The sequence below is a fragment of the Talpa occidentalis genome, unplaced genomic scaffold, assembly GCF_014898055.3.
Source record: "Talpa occidentalis isolate TD23 unplaced genomic scaffold, MPIMG_talOcc4v2.1 talOcc4.3, whole genome shotgun sequence".
NCBI classification, from domain to species: Eukaryota; Metazoa; Chordata; class Mammalia; order Eulipotyphla; family Talpidae; genus Talpa; species Talpa occidentalis.
This window is the reverse complement of record NW_023603184.1, coordinates 103,091,418-103,106,407: the sequence shown is the minus strand read 5'-3', so window position 1 is coordinate 103,106,407 and position 14,990 is coordinate 103,091,418. Positions and strand designations below refer to the sequence as shown.

Below are 14,990 nucleotides of genomic sequence, written 5' to 3'. Positions count from 1 at the left end.
CTATACTACCACGGGGCTGTTTGACTTCCTCCCATGTCCTGCCCAGCACTGACTGGACATGGCCTCCCTCCACCAGAGCCCCCCAACCCCTAAGTTTTTCTCCTTTGCCCAGCTGGGCACCAACTGAAGTCAAGAGCAATATCTTGGAACAGTATGTATTGCAGTAGCTAGGTGGGCTCTGGTGTCTCTGCTTATGAAAGTTGCCATTAGGGAAGTTAGCAAAGAGGGCCACAAAGCCACCCGCATGAAAGGCGGGGAACATTAGGCAAAAAGAGACACACCTGGAGGCACCCAGAGTCACACACTCAAGGTTTAGCAGGAAAATCCCCTGGAGGCAGCATAATGAGAAAAGTGTGAGCCTTGCAGACCACTCAAAACTCATTCAGATTTACCTGTGGCTTCTGGGACCTTCAGCTCCCTCACTTGCAAAGTGGGTACAATCTTTCTTATGAGATTATTAGCAGGATTTAGCATAAATAAAATAATACATAGAGTTTTGTATGGTTCCTGGCACATAGTAAGTGTTCCATAAATACCAGAAGGCTGTTATTTCTAACAGCCGTATTTGTATACATTATAGGCTATCTATAGTTCTAAAAGGCAAATCATATTTTTCTATTATTTAAATAAGAGAATCTCTATATTCATTTTGTGCTAATCTTCAATTAATGGTGGCTTTCAACACTTAAATTCCAAGTTTTTCTGTCCCCTATTCTGGATGTCAAGTGGTTTGAATGATCTGCAAAACACTTCAGCTCTCTGGGGAGCTTGTATTCAAAGGAACCCTTCTGAAGAATCCTGCTGTAAATCAAAGAATCCTTTTGTACTGAGACTAATCACCCCTTAATTTATCTGCTTTGTATGTCTGAATTATGCTATACTGGGTTTTCTTAATGCAGGCATTCTCTTATAAGACATTTTATTTGTTTGTTTCATTATAAACATAGCTACAGTAAGAACAGGGGATGGTATTAAGAAAGCCAGTGGGTATGTGTCACTGATATCCTAGCAAATAACATGTCTTGCAAATAATGTCTATAACCCATCTTGAAAAGCTACAGGCATGCTGATGAAATTTATAATAACTATCAATAAAATAGACATAAGATTTTTCTATGGTAAGTTTACACATTAAGTTTTTTTTTTTTTTTTCAATTGCTCTGTGACTTCAAGATGTATCAGATCTTTTCATTGACTCACCTTTATATTAATGCTCAGGAATAATTAAATGTCTCCTGGAATATTTATTATTTGGGAAACATGTTGGGTCAACATCAAGGAAAAAATGGGTTCTTTAAGTGTGCAAACCCTGAAACATAAATTCTTAGAAAGCAAACATTTTAACAATTGTTATTTTAGGCAATACTTGCCATTAAGTTTGGTAGTGTCTGGGCTTATTTCAGAAGCTTCATATTAGCACTGGAATTTATTCAGTGGTCCAGGTGCTTTTAAAAAATAAAAATTTAATGGAATCTAATCTCTGAATTTGTCAAGACATTACGCCATATGTGCTATCAAAATGATGTGTGCCAAGCACAAAGGCAAAATACTTCTAAGTAAAATGTGTTTTTTTCTAACAAACAGCAAAGACAAGGTTGACTACTTTTGGAGCACTTTCCTGGAATCAGTGTTAGACACAGCTTAACAAGATCAGGCAAGCTAGCTGTGGGGGGAGGGGGGCTGTTCAGTGAGAGTGGAATAGCAGTGGCATTCTGATAACTAAATCAAGGAGACCACCCCATTTCAGCGAGTCAGTTGTCCTGCACTGTGGCTCAGTCTTGCAATCACCCAAACAAAGAAATATAAAGCAACAAAACTCAGACAGAATGCAGAGGCATCGTGAAAGATGTTGAATAATTGCCTGGTCAGTCCCCACAAATAATAGGACCTGAGCATAGAAAAGTAGTGAAAGATTAGAACCACTGTGGACTTGGCATCCTTCAGTTTTCACGGATTCAATACATGCAAATAATGTCTATAACCCCTCTTAACAAGCTACAGGCATGCTGGTGAAATTTACACTAACTAACTACAGAACATGTTTTTTAATGATGGTGATGTTCTCTGTCAGAAAATACAGAAAATAAAGGGTGAAGTAAGAGTGAATGGAAAACTCAGACAAGGAGTGACAGAAAAAGAAGACAGAGAAATCCATGTGATGGTGAAACCTGTCTGTCCTTCAGATTTTAGAAACAAAAATACAACACTTAAAAACATCTTTGAAGGAGAGACAAAGAGAGGGCAGATAAAAAAGCACATTATTTTACTTTTGGATAAGAACCAGTAAGAGACTGTTTTCCAAATTGGACTAAAAATTGCCAATGAAATTTCATAAGACAGATAAGAGGATGGATAAAGCAATGACTAAGGCCAAGTGGAGCCCAGATTCTCTGATCCCATGAAATGGCTGCACAGTATTGTTAAACTTCTTGCCATTTCCAGCATTAAGTACATTTCCTGCTTTTTCTATTCTAGCACTGCCCTCTTGTGACAAAATGACAGCATTGCAGGCATTGCAATCACAGTATTCCCTTCCCGGCAGGAACCACTACTCTAAGATAGGCGCTATTGCCCCCAACTTATATGTTATCTAACTTGCCTGAGATCACACAGCAAGTCAAGTGGCAGAGAGGACTTTAAAAGGTCTGATTTTATGTGCATTGCATTAGGTGTCCAGGTATCATTTATAAGGTTAAAAACTAAGGCCCCACTCTCTGACCAGCAAGCACAGGAAGCTTGAATAGATAAGGAAATCAATAAGGTTGCCATAGGAACAGGGCCAAAGGCCAACCACCAGTTCCAGGGAAAAAAAAAAAACAGCCAAGTTCCAGGAATGCAGAAGCAGGACCAGGACACATTCTGTGTCACAGGCCAGCACCTGAGACCAGACATCCCAGCAGATAATCAGTGTGAACTGGAGCCCCAAATAAGAGAGCTGGCAAAAACTGAGTATAAAGAGCCTCAAATCCTTCCTGCTCAGCCCTCTCCCTTTTCTCCCCCTGTTCCCCTGCAGGGTACTTCAATAATCTGTCTTTTTCTGTTCTCCACTCTGTCTCTGGTGAATTCTTTCATTCCCATCCCCACCCTAAAACCATGCCTCCAGCCTCATCCTGGTATTACCCCACCACATTAGGTAAATGCTAACATTTTAAATAAACATCTGTTATAGAGATGTAGACGTTTTAATGAATTAATAAACCATCCCATCCCTATTTTCCAAAATGAACTTCTATCCAGCCGACAGTCATCAGAAATCCTACTTCCATGCAACTGGAAAATTTTTATATCTCTTTGGTGTAAACAGGGCCCTAACTGACCCTAAATGTGTTAGCAGTTGTCCCCTCTTGCTGGACATTAAGTTAATTTTTCAGTCAAGACAACTTTTCAATGAAAACCATCAGATTAAAAACAGTCCAAGTTTTCTCTGGCTGACTCAGCAGCCAGTTCTTATCAAGCACAGAGGCAATATCTTCCTCACTTAAGTTGGAAATTTGTCACTCTGCTTTCTCCATCACCTTTCCATATCCATGCCTCTGATTTTTTCTTCTTTCCCCCGATGCCAGAGCCAAAACCATCTGTTTGCCAACTTTACATTACTAGGCATCATGAAGGTGAGAAGGAAAGTTCTCAATGAGGCACACACACACTAATTTAAACCTTATCTATCTCTAGGATTTATCATCCCAAAAAGACCTGCAGAGAAAAGCAGGACCTTGTCTCTCTTTCTCTTTCCGAAGTTCACAGACACACAGAAAGACCCACACAGAGGTGGGCTTTGCTGGACAGAGTGACATTTATAAGCCTATTTACTACTCTTCAGCTTATTTGTTTATAACTTGTTCCAGTGTTCCCTTCTAACACTAAATCCATTTAAAGATTAATGAGAAAAGCATAGACCCATAGTATTATTCTAGAGGGAATGCAAGACCTCTGACTTTGAGTCCATTAAGTCAAACAGGTACCCCAGGTGGTGTGGCGTCTGTGTTGTAGTTAGGTGAAGGAAAGAGCCTGGGTCGGTCAGGCTCCCCTGGGAATGGGAAGGATTATCTGGAAGAGGTTCTGAGCTGCCGGGTGGAAGCCTATGTGAGAACGAGAGCCAGGCTGGGACACTTTGTGATGGTGAAGAGGCCCTTGCTGAGGAAGGCCCCTTGCTGAACATTCTAGTTTCATGGCCAAGGCAAGAAAGTGTCTGAGAGTTAGGGGGAGTCTGACCATTACAGCAACATGAGCATAACAGTGTTTCTGAAGTAGGTTTTATTTTCTGGAGGAGTGGAGTCAATACAATTTATAGAAAGATATTTGCAAGGATGTTAGTCATCAAAAGCTCATCAAAATAACAGGAAACAATCATCTCTGTTTTTCCCATAATTCTTCACACAAACATAGTTTCAAGGCCAGAACAAAAATGAAAACGACGTAGCCCCAGCTGCTCGGGGAGGTTCTCTCAGAGGTAGGTCTTATCACTTGCCTCATCTGGAGGCTTTTCTCTTTCCCTTTCAGTCAGCTCTGGAAGGACTGAGGGACCCAGCTGAAAGACAGGCAGGGAGGCAGAACAGTGCTGGCTCTGGGGCCCTTCATGGAGCCTGGCTGCGGGAGACATGGGTGAAAGAGAGCCCCCTGCCAGGGTGTGCCTCCTGGCTATAGGCTTCTGTTTCCAAACTAACTGAGTTGGCTGACCCCAAGCAAAACTGGGACTTGAGCCACTTCACTCCTGACAACCAAAGGGCTTTTTTTTTTCCTTAGCCTCCCCTCCCAGGAGAGGGTCTGAAGTTTATATGACCACTCATGAGTGTGTTCATATTGTAATACTTTGTCAAATGTGGAATTGGTGGTGTTTATTATTGTTATAATCTCAGGCATCAGAGATCCAAAAGGGTAAAGAAGTCACACACCACCATCCATGACACTGGAGGGGTATGGGAGCAAGCCCCTTTGCAGAGCTTGCACAGACACCCCAGGCGGGTGGTGCATGTGCCAGCCGAGGCCAAGGATGAGGATCTGACACTGGGCAGGTAAGGAAGTCCTGGTCACTTGGCTCTTTGTGTCACGGTAGGTCACCTTCCGCAGCTCGCTCATTCACTGAGCATGCCGCAACTCAGCGGGGCCACTGAAAGACGCCTCAAACCAATATAAGTGACATGCTTGTAGGTGACGAGAGACGACGATTATGTTCCTGGGATATCACCAGTAAGTGTGACCCTCAACCTAGAGTTCAAGAACCGGCCAGACTGGCCAGATTTCTTACCCTGGAAGCATAAAAGTATAAGGAAATGATGAGAAGAGAGAAAAGGTAATATACTGAAGAAGGCAGGAAGGTAATATGAATTTATGAGCCAAATAAAATATTTATGTTCTGTATATTCTTGAATTTTACAGTTTTGTCTTCCTGTCACCATACAAAATAAATTGGGGTGATCTTTTTCAGAAAAAAATACCTTCCAATCAATGACACATAATAAATGTGTAGTACACAAACACTACACCACAACCTGCGAAGGGTTTTCTTCCTTGGTGTTCTCTGTTTCCCTTAGTGGCATCCCTGTCCACCTCTCCATTCTACTCAGGATCCTCCCTTTCTCTCAACTGCCAACATCTCTTCATTAACAATTCTGAGCAGCTCCCCTCCACCTATACACACATGCCTGGCTCTCCTCCCTATCACCATACTTGTCTGCCCCACCCGTGAGCCTTTGCAAGGGAAGGGCTGCACTTATTTAGCTGTGTCTCTCCAGATCTAATAGTTGGAAGGGGCGGGGTGGGGGGGGTCCACACCCTCAGTGAGAGGCAACTGGTCCACCAGGGCACGATTCTGGGAATTCTTGGCCAAATATTACTTTAATACCTTCCAAATCTCACAACAGCTTTTAACATCTGATGTGTCAGCACATCACTGCCGATGCTATTTATAATCCCTTAGCCACATCTGCTCTGCCTTTATTATTCCTCATCTCTCCTCCCTGTGTTTTCCTGTCCTCCTCACCTTTCTCCTTGATTCTCATCTTCCTTCCCTTTCCTCACCTCTCTTTTCAGCTTCTCCCGCCTCCATCAAGACTCACCAGGGCAATCCAGAGAAGCAGGGCGCCCTATCCCCTCCACACATGCTCACAGGTAAGACCCAGCTAAGGTAAGCATGGAGAGCACACAGACAGGAGTCTGAGACAGCTGTTCAGAGCTAAGGAACAATCTAGAGGGAATCCGAAAGGATGACAAATGGCAGAGTGAGAGGAAATGACACGGTCCACCATGTTTCTTTTGAGTAAATAGTACACAGCAGTGGCTAAGAGCCACTGTACCTGGGCTTTCATTTTGGTGGCCTTGATTTCTAAATATCTTATGGGACGTGGTTATTAGTCACTTTGTTTCCTCATCTGTAAAACGAGAAGATCTGACCTACCTCCTAGGGCTACTGTGCGGACTAAAGGAGTAAATAAATAGCTGTTCATAAAATCGAACTTTGAGTGATCAACTTAATGTAGTATGTGCAGATTGTTTTATAGTGATGCACACCTAGAACCTATATAATGTTATTATGCATTATTATTTCTTTTTTTTTCTTTTTTTTTTTAATTAATAAATTTTATTTTTATATTCCCCATACAATTGCAATCCCCCCATTCTGACCCCAATCCCTCCCCTCCCGCCCCCACCCCCCAAAAAGTGTCTCTGGTTCATAGTTTTTGTTGATTTTGATTTTCACTTTCTTATAGTTATTCATTTTCCTGGTCCCTTATTTAAGTTTTCTAGATCCCTGCTATGAGTGAGACCATCCGGTATTTTTCTTTTTCTTTTTGGCTTATTTCACTGAGCATGATCCCTTCCAGCGTCATCCATGTTGCTGCAAATTGCATGTGTTTATCTTTTTTGAATGCTGAGTAATATTCCATGGTATATATGTACCACATCTTCTTGATCCAGTCATCTATTTTTGGGCATTTGGGCTGTTTCCAAAGCTTAGCTATTGCAAACAGTGCTGCTATAAACATAGGGGTGCAGGTGTTCTTTGGAATTGATGTTTCTGTGTTCTTTGGGTAAATACCTAGGAGTGGAATTGCTGGATCCTGTGGAAGCTCTATGTTTAGTAGGTCCAGAAATCTCCACACAGCTCTCCATAGTGGTTGGACCAGTTTGCACTCCCACCAACAGTGCAGAAGAGTTCCTTTTTCTCCACAACCTCGCCAACATTTGTTGTTGCTAGTTTTTTTAATATGTGCCATTCTCACTGGTGTAAGATGGTATCTCATGGTAGTTTTGATTTGCATTTCCCTGATTGCAAGGGGTGTTGAACATTTTTTCATATGCCTGTTGGCCATTTGCATTTCCTCTTCAGAGAAGTTTCTTTTTAGTTCCTCTGTCCATTTTTTGACTGGATTATTTTCTTTGTTGTTGTTGAGTCTCATCAGCTCTTTGCAGATTTTTGTGATCAGTCCTTTATCATTAGTGTTGGGTGCAAAAATTTTCTCCCAGTTGGTGGGGTTTCTCTTTGTTTTTGTTATTGTCTCTTTTGCTGTGCAGAAGCTCTTTAATTTGATGTAGTCCCAGCTGTTGATCTTTGCCTTCACTATCACTGCTTTGGGTGATGTGTCTGTAAAGATGTCTTTGATAGGCAAATCACGTAGTGTTTCGCCTATATTTCCTTCTATGTATTTTATGGTTTCAGGTCTTATGTCTAGTTCTTTAATCCATTTTGAGTTGATTTTTGTATATGGTGTGAGGTAGTGGTCAAGCTTCATTCTTTTGCATGTAGCGACCCAGTTTTCCCAGCACCATTTATTGAACAAACTTTCTTTGCTCCAATGCATAGTCTTTGCTCCTTTGTCAAAGATTAGTTGACCATAAATCTGTGGGTTTATTTCTGGATTTTCTATTCGATTCCATTGGTCTGTATGTCTGTTCTTGTTCCAATACCATGCAGTTTTGATGATTATGGCTTTGTAGTAGAGTTTGAAGTCTGGGAGTGTGATGCCTCCATTCCCTTCTTTTTTTTTTCAGGAGAGCTTTGGCTATTCGGGTTTTTTGTGATTCCATATGAATTTCATCAATAATTGTTCTATTTCTTTGAAGAATGACATTGAAATTTTGATTGGAATAACATTGAATCTGTATATTGCTTTTGGTAGGATGGCCATTTTAATAATGTTTATTCTCCCAATCCATGAGCAGGGTATGTCTTTCCATTTCTTTGTGTCTTCTTCTATTTCTTTTAACAGTGTTTTATAGTTTTCTTTGTATAGGTCCTTTACCTCTTTTGTTAGATTTATTCCCAAATATTTGATTTTTTTTGTTTCAATAATAAAAGGGATGGTTTTTTTGATTTCTTCTTCTTCAGATTTATTGTTTGTATATAGGAAGGCTACTGACTTTTGCGTGTTGATTTTGTATCCTGCCACTTTACTGAACTGATTGATGAGTTGAATTAGTTTTTCTGTGGAGTTTTTGGGGTTCTCTATGTATATTATCATATCATCTGCAAAGAGTGATAGTTTGACTTCTTCTTTTCCCATTTGGATTCCTTGGATGTCTTTCTCTTGTCTTATTGCTCTGGCTAGGACTTCCAGTATTATATTGAAAAGCAGTGGTGAAAGTGGACATCCTTGTCTTGTTCCAGATCTTAATGGAATTGCTTTCAGCTTTTCACCATTGAGAATGATACTGGCTGTTGGCTTGTCATATACGGCCTTTATGATGTTGAGGTATGTTCCTTGTATCCCAAGAATTTCAAGGGCTTTTATCATGAATGGGTGTTGCACTTTGTCGAAAGCTTTCTCAGCATCTATTGATATTATCATATGGTTTTTATATTTCTTTTTGTTGATGTGTTGGATAACGTTGATTGATTTTCGGATGTTAAACCATCCTTGTGTCCCTGGAATGAATCCTACTTGGTCGTGGTGAATTACCTTATGGATACACTGTTGGATTCTGATAGCTAAAATTTTATTGAGGATTTTTGCATCAGTGTTCATTAGGGAGATTGGCCTATAGTTTTCTTTTTTTGTGTTGTCCTTGTTCGGTTTTGGTATTAGTGTAATGTTGGCTTCATAGAACGTGTTAGGTATTATACCTTCCTTCTCAATTTTTTGGAAGAGTTTGTGAAGGATAGGTACCAATTCGTCTCTGAATGTTTGGTAGAATTCATTTGTAAATCCATCAGGTCCTGGGCTTTTGTTTTTGGGGAGGTTTTTTATTACCATTTCAATTTCGCTAATTGTAATTGGTCTGTTTAGGTGTTCTATTTCTTCTTTATCTAGCTTTGGGTGATTGTAGAGTTGTAGGAATTTGTCCATCTCCTCTAGATTGTTAAACTTGTTTCCATATAACTGTTCATAGTAGTTATTAATAATTCTTTTGATTTCTGCTGTGTCCGTTGTGATTTCTCCTCTTTCATTTATTATCCTATTTATTTGTGCTTTCTCCCTTTTTGCCCTTGTGAGCCTGGCAAGGGGTTTATCTATTTTATTTATTTTTTCGAAGAACCAGCTCTTGGTTTCATTGATCTTTTGGATTGTTTTTTTAGTTTCGATTTCATTTATTTCTGCTTTGGTTTTTATTATTTCTTTTCTTCTACTGGTTTTGGGGCTTTTTTGTTGTTCTTTTTCTAGATCTTTGAGTTTCGAGATTAGGTTGTTTCTTTGAGTTCTTTCTTGTTTCTTGATGTGAGCATCTATTGCTATATATTTTCCTCTTATTACTGCTTTTGCTGCATCCCATACATTTAGGAAATTGGTGTCCTCCTTGTCATTCAATTCAAAGAATTTTTTAATTTCTTCTTTTATCTCCTCGTTAGTCCAGTGGACTTCCAGTAGTGTGGGTTTCAATCTCCACGAGGTAGGAGAATACCTTGCCTTCTCTTTATGGTTTATTTCTAGTTTGATGCCTTCATGGTCAGAAAAGATGGTTGGTATGATTTCAATCTTGGTGTATCTGTTGATGTTTGTCTTGTGCCCCAGTATATGATCGATCCTAGAGAATGATCCGTGTGCGCTTGAGAAAAATGTATACTCAGATTTTTTTGGGTTTAGTGTTCTATATATGTCTGTTAAGCCTAAGCACTCTAGATCCTTATTTAGAGCTTTAGTGTCTTTACTTATTTTTTGTCTTGTTGATCTATCCATTGTTGATAGTGGTGTGTTGAAGTCTCCCACTACGTATGTGTTTTCTCTGATGTCTGTTTTCAGAGATGCCAATAGTTGTCTGATATATTTTGGTGCTCCTTCGTTTGGTGAATATATGTTAATGAGTGTTATTTCTTCTTGAAGTATTATCCCCTTGATCATAATGTAATGACCACTGGGGTCTCTTTTTATCTTTTTAAGTTTGAAATCTGTTTTATCTGATATGAGTATAGCTGTTCCTGCCTTCTTTTTTGGTCCATTTGCTTGTAGAATTGTTTTCCATCCTTTAACTTTGACTCTATTTTTATCTTTTGCAGCTAAATGTATTTCCTGGAGACAGCAAAAGGTTGGGTTTTGTTTCTTAATCCAGCCTGCAACTCTGTGTCTTTTTATTGGAGAGTTTAGTCCATTTACATTTAGAGTTAGTATTGATATGTTAGCATCTGTATTTGCCATTGTGTTTGTCTTTCCTTTGATTTTATTTATTTATTCTTTTAATAACTTTCTTTGGCCTTCTTTTGTTGTTATTTGTCCCTCTGAGGTTCTGGCTTTAGGACTCCTTGTAGTATTTTTTGGAGTGGGGGTTTAGTCGCAATGAAATTCCGGAGTTTCTGTTTGTCTGGGAAGGTCCTTATTCTTTCTTCAAAGAGGAAGGAGAGCTTTGCGGGATAGAGTATTCTTGGTTGGCATCTGTTTTCTTGGAGTCTGTTGACTATGTCCCTCCACTCTATCCTTGCCCGTAGTGTTTCTTCAGAGAAGTCTGATGTCAGTCTGATTGGTTTCCCTTTGAATGTTATCTGTTTCTTCCCTCTTGTTAGTTTCATTATTTTTTCTTTGTCTTGGATTCTTGGGAGCTTTACTATTATGTGTCTTGCTGTATTTTTCCTTTCGTCATGGAAGTTTGGTGTTCTTCTTGCTTCATGTATATCAATTTTCAGATCCTTCTTAGCGTTTGGGAAGTTCTCTTCAATTATATCCATGAATATTTTCTCTGTTCCTACATCTCTCTCCTCTCCTTCTGGGATTCCTATAACTCTTATATTTCCTTTCCTCATGGAGTCAGATAGTTCCCGAAGTCTTTCTTCGGTCTTTTTCCTTCGTACTTCTCCTTCCTTTTCTGTTTTGGTTCTTTTTATTTCTGTGTCTTCAAGAGTACTTATTCGTTCTTCCATTTCATCTATTCTGCTTTCACTGCTTTTCCCAGAGTTCTTTAGCGTCTTCATTAATTCTTTGATCTCCTGCATTTCTTTTACTTCCCTCTTTTGGGACTCAATTTCATTCTTCTGGTCATTAATTATTTTCCCCTTATCATTGTTTTCCTTTATGACTTCTGTCAGTTTTTTAATCACAGCAATTTTAAATTCTCTATCTGGAAGGCTCAGAAGTTCTTCCAAGTTACTGTCGTTGCAATCTGGTAGATGGTTTTCTTTTTGTGGTGTGCTATTTTGCTGAGGAGTTGCTGGATTGCATGTTGTTTTTCTACTCCCTACTGCCTGTTTTCTAATTTGCCGTATTCCTTGTGACACTGTGTTGCTGGTACTGGCCGGCATCTTGGGCGACCTTCCCAGCTCACCACTGGCTCCTCTGGGGAACTTCTGCTGGTTTCACAAGTCTCCAGCAAAGACAGGTCCCTGCTCTGTCTCCTCGGTGAGCCTTCTGCTGGGTTCACACAGTCTCCAGCAAGAAGGGTCCCTGCTGCAAAATGCCAGAGCCGGGGACGCGCTCCCCTGCACGCCCGGTCTGCCCCAGCGGTGGGTGCTGCTCCCCTCTGGGCTGGAACTGCAGGCTAGAAGGTGCCCGGTGTGGGCAAGCCTCCCAGCTTAACCTCTGTCTCCTCGGTGAGCCTTCTGCTGGGTTCACACAGTCTCCAGCAAGAAGGGTCCCTGCTGCAAAATGCCGGTGCCGGCGACGCGCTCCCCTGCACGCCCGGTCTGCCCCAGCAGTGGGTGCTGCTCCCCTCTGGGCTGGAACTGCAGGCTAGAAGGCGCCCAGCATGGGCAAGCCTCCCAGCTTACCTCTGTCTCCTTGGTGAGCCTTCTGCTGGTTCACACAGTCTCCAGCAAGAAAGATCCCTGCTGCAAAATGGCGATGCAGGAACGAGCTCCCCTGCACGCCTGGTCTGCCCCAGCGGTGGGTGCTGCTCCTGTTGATGCATTATTATTTCAAAGAAAATTATTAATATAAAAAAATAACCTGTCAGGGGCTTAGAACACTGCCTACCACCATGCAAATATTCAAGAAATAGCTAGCTCTTCTCAATCCACTGGGAAACTGAGGTGGCTTACTGGAATCAAAACCTATCTGAATCTCACCTTCTCTGAAATGCAAGAGAAAACTGGCCCTGCGAGAGAGGGGATGAGGGAAAGTTCTGTCAAGATCAGGAGGCACAAGGGCCAGGCAGCTTCTAAGAAATTTTCATGCCTTGATGCACAGAAAAGCAAACTATCGGTTAAGAAGGACTCGGGTCCTGGCCTGAGACGGGCCATCCATGACAATGTACGTAACACAGGCAAGTTTATACCAAGCTCCAAGCCCACCTCACCAACTATCTTTTGGGGTCTTTCCCTATTTTTTTAGATGGTAACTGCCTATAACTCCAACTTAAATACAAGTTCCTACAAAATTTAAATCTCACAATCAGTGTATAAATGCTCTTGACATTTGAAGTGTGTTACATCTGAAAAAGACTGTAAAGCACTATCTTAAACAAGGTGCTTGGCTATAGATTATTTGTTCCTTTTGCTGAATTTTCTTGATAATTCTTCCCAATTTTATAGTTAGTCAGTTCCTTCCCACCAGTTTTTATCTGAATTCTGAATGTGTGGATAGAAGACTAGGAACATTTTCATACTGAGGCTTGATGCTGGCATTTAGGGGGGCATCCTTTTGAGATTTAAGCTGCTTGATTCTAAGCAGAAAGGTTCTATACATGCAGCCACATGGGATAATGGAAGTGGGGTCACTACAGAGGAAAGGGGATTCTGGGTCCAATTTTAAATATTTATAAATTTGTGAGGGGATAAGGTGATGTAAACAATATGAGTTTTATCTACTAAGGTGTCAAGTTCTTCAGAGGTGGCTAATGAAGACATTGAAGCCAGTGCTTTAAGAAAAAGAAAAAAAATAAATATTATTGGCCCTCCCACATTTGCAAGTACGAGATGGAGATAAAGTGCGAGATTTAGGGGACTGCACAGAATACGCTTCTCCTGCTCCACTGCAGGTCCCAACAGGCTGACAAGAAGATCACTTCTAGAAAAGTCAGGACACCAGATGGAAGAAGGCTCTAAGGAGAAACAGGAAGGCATGCTTCTGCCTTCCCACTGCCCACATTTTCCCTTACACAATGGTAATCCAGCAACTGCAATGCAGTTGTCTACATTTCCCAACAGACAGCAAGCTTCTGGAAAAGCAGGCAATGGGCCTTGCACTCTTGGTCCCATATCTGCCACTGTCCTTAAATCATGGAAGACCATCAGTAATACATTTGACGTAACTCAATAAAGGAATTCCATAAACACTTGTTTCACTACTTACTGTGAGAAAAAGGAAGTGGATTAAAAGTGTAATTTTGATGGCATAAAAGACAGAAAATGTATCTTTAAAAAAACATAGTAATACTAAATCCTACTTTAAAAAAAAAAGGAATATGGTAGCTTACCTGGTAACTGCTGGTCTCAGATACTTTAACATCCAAAGACCCTGCCAGAACAGCATACCAGTTTGTTCCAATATCTCCCTGGCGAAATACTGAAAAAAAAAAAAAAAAAAAAAAACCACAGTAATGTAAACATATGAAATGTGTGTTATTTCTACCATGTGACCTGAAGTTTCTCACTGGTAATTATAAACATGACTTAGACCTGGCTGAGCTAGCCAATCTATCTTCTCCCACATAAAAAAACGTTTTTCTTTTCCTCATCAACAAAATTATATCCTATTTACTCAACATTCTATGAAGTAGAACTTAAATAGAACTCTTTCATATTTACAGTGCAGTAAGAAAGATGATAACCGTAAATGCTAGAAGTTCCTTTGACTTTAAGGACAATTGGCTGATGTTCTATGTAATTTCATTATATTGTAATTCTTGGAAAATTATTAACCTAATGGAGCACCTATTAACAAGGTTAGTTGAGTCAACAAAATATCAGACCACGACCTCAACTTTCCTAGATCTATTGAGATTAAAAGCAGTGTTTTCGGTCAGAATGGGGCGTTTGCAATTGTATGGGGGAATATAAAAATAAAATTTATTATAAAAAAAAAATAAATAAAATAAATAAGCCCTGGGGATGTAAAAAAAAGAAGCAGTGTTTTCTTGACTAGACTGTCTTCTATTAAGCTAACCAATAAATGATTTAAAAAATAAAATCTGCTTTACAAATTTTAACTATTGTATATTCATTGTTCATTATCTTGCCTGTTCTAAAAATTCACTGCTTTATGCATGAGGAGTTAACAACTCTTTGAAAATATTTCCCATCGGAAATTTCTGAACCTGATTTTGCTTTACTTTTGTAATCTCAGAGAGAAAAACATGTAGCTATTTGGCTGAAACCTTAGTTCCCATATCATAGTAACACCAACACTGTGGAAAGTCATTCTGAAACACTGGTTCAAAAAACTCAACCGTCCTTTTAAACATCCTCACTAAATAAGTAAGATGGAATGTCTGATATTTTAAAATTGTTATCACAGAGTCAGAGTTCAAGTGACTCAATGTAAAATCACATGACATACTCAGTGGGAGGGCTGAGTTCCGGCGAGGGGGAGCTCACTGCATAAGAGCAAGCTTCTGGGAGCCACAATCAGTGATGATGCACTGCTCTAACCTCCCTAAGGCCCTCCGTGGAAAGGCAAAGAACCACCACCGCA

The 14,990-nt window shown here is 40.2% G+C and overlaps 1 protein-coding gene across 2 annotated transcripts in view; it reads right to left on the bottom strand.

Annotated features, from left to right (window-relative positions):
- Window positions 1-14,990, bottom strand: part of RAPGEF4 (Rap guanine nucleotide exchange factor 4) — a 279,874-nt gene that overhangs the window by 223,881 nt on the left and 41,003 nt on the right. The window contains exon 3 of one of the 2 annotated variants that reach the window (XM_037523555.2): window positions 13,774-13,862. In XM_037523555.2, coding sequence (XP_037379452.1) covers window positions 13,774-13,862 — 89 coding nt within the window. Of the gene's footprint in view, window positions 1-12,127; window positions 12,150-13,773; window positions 13,863-14,990 lie in introns of those variants that run through there. The other variant, XM_054699866.1, reaches the window with a different exon arrangement.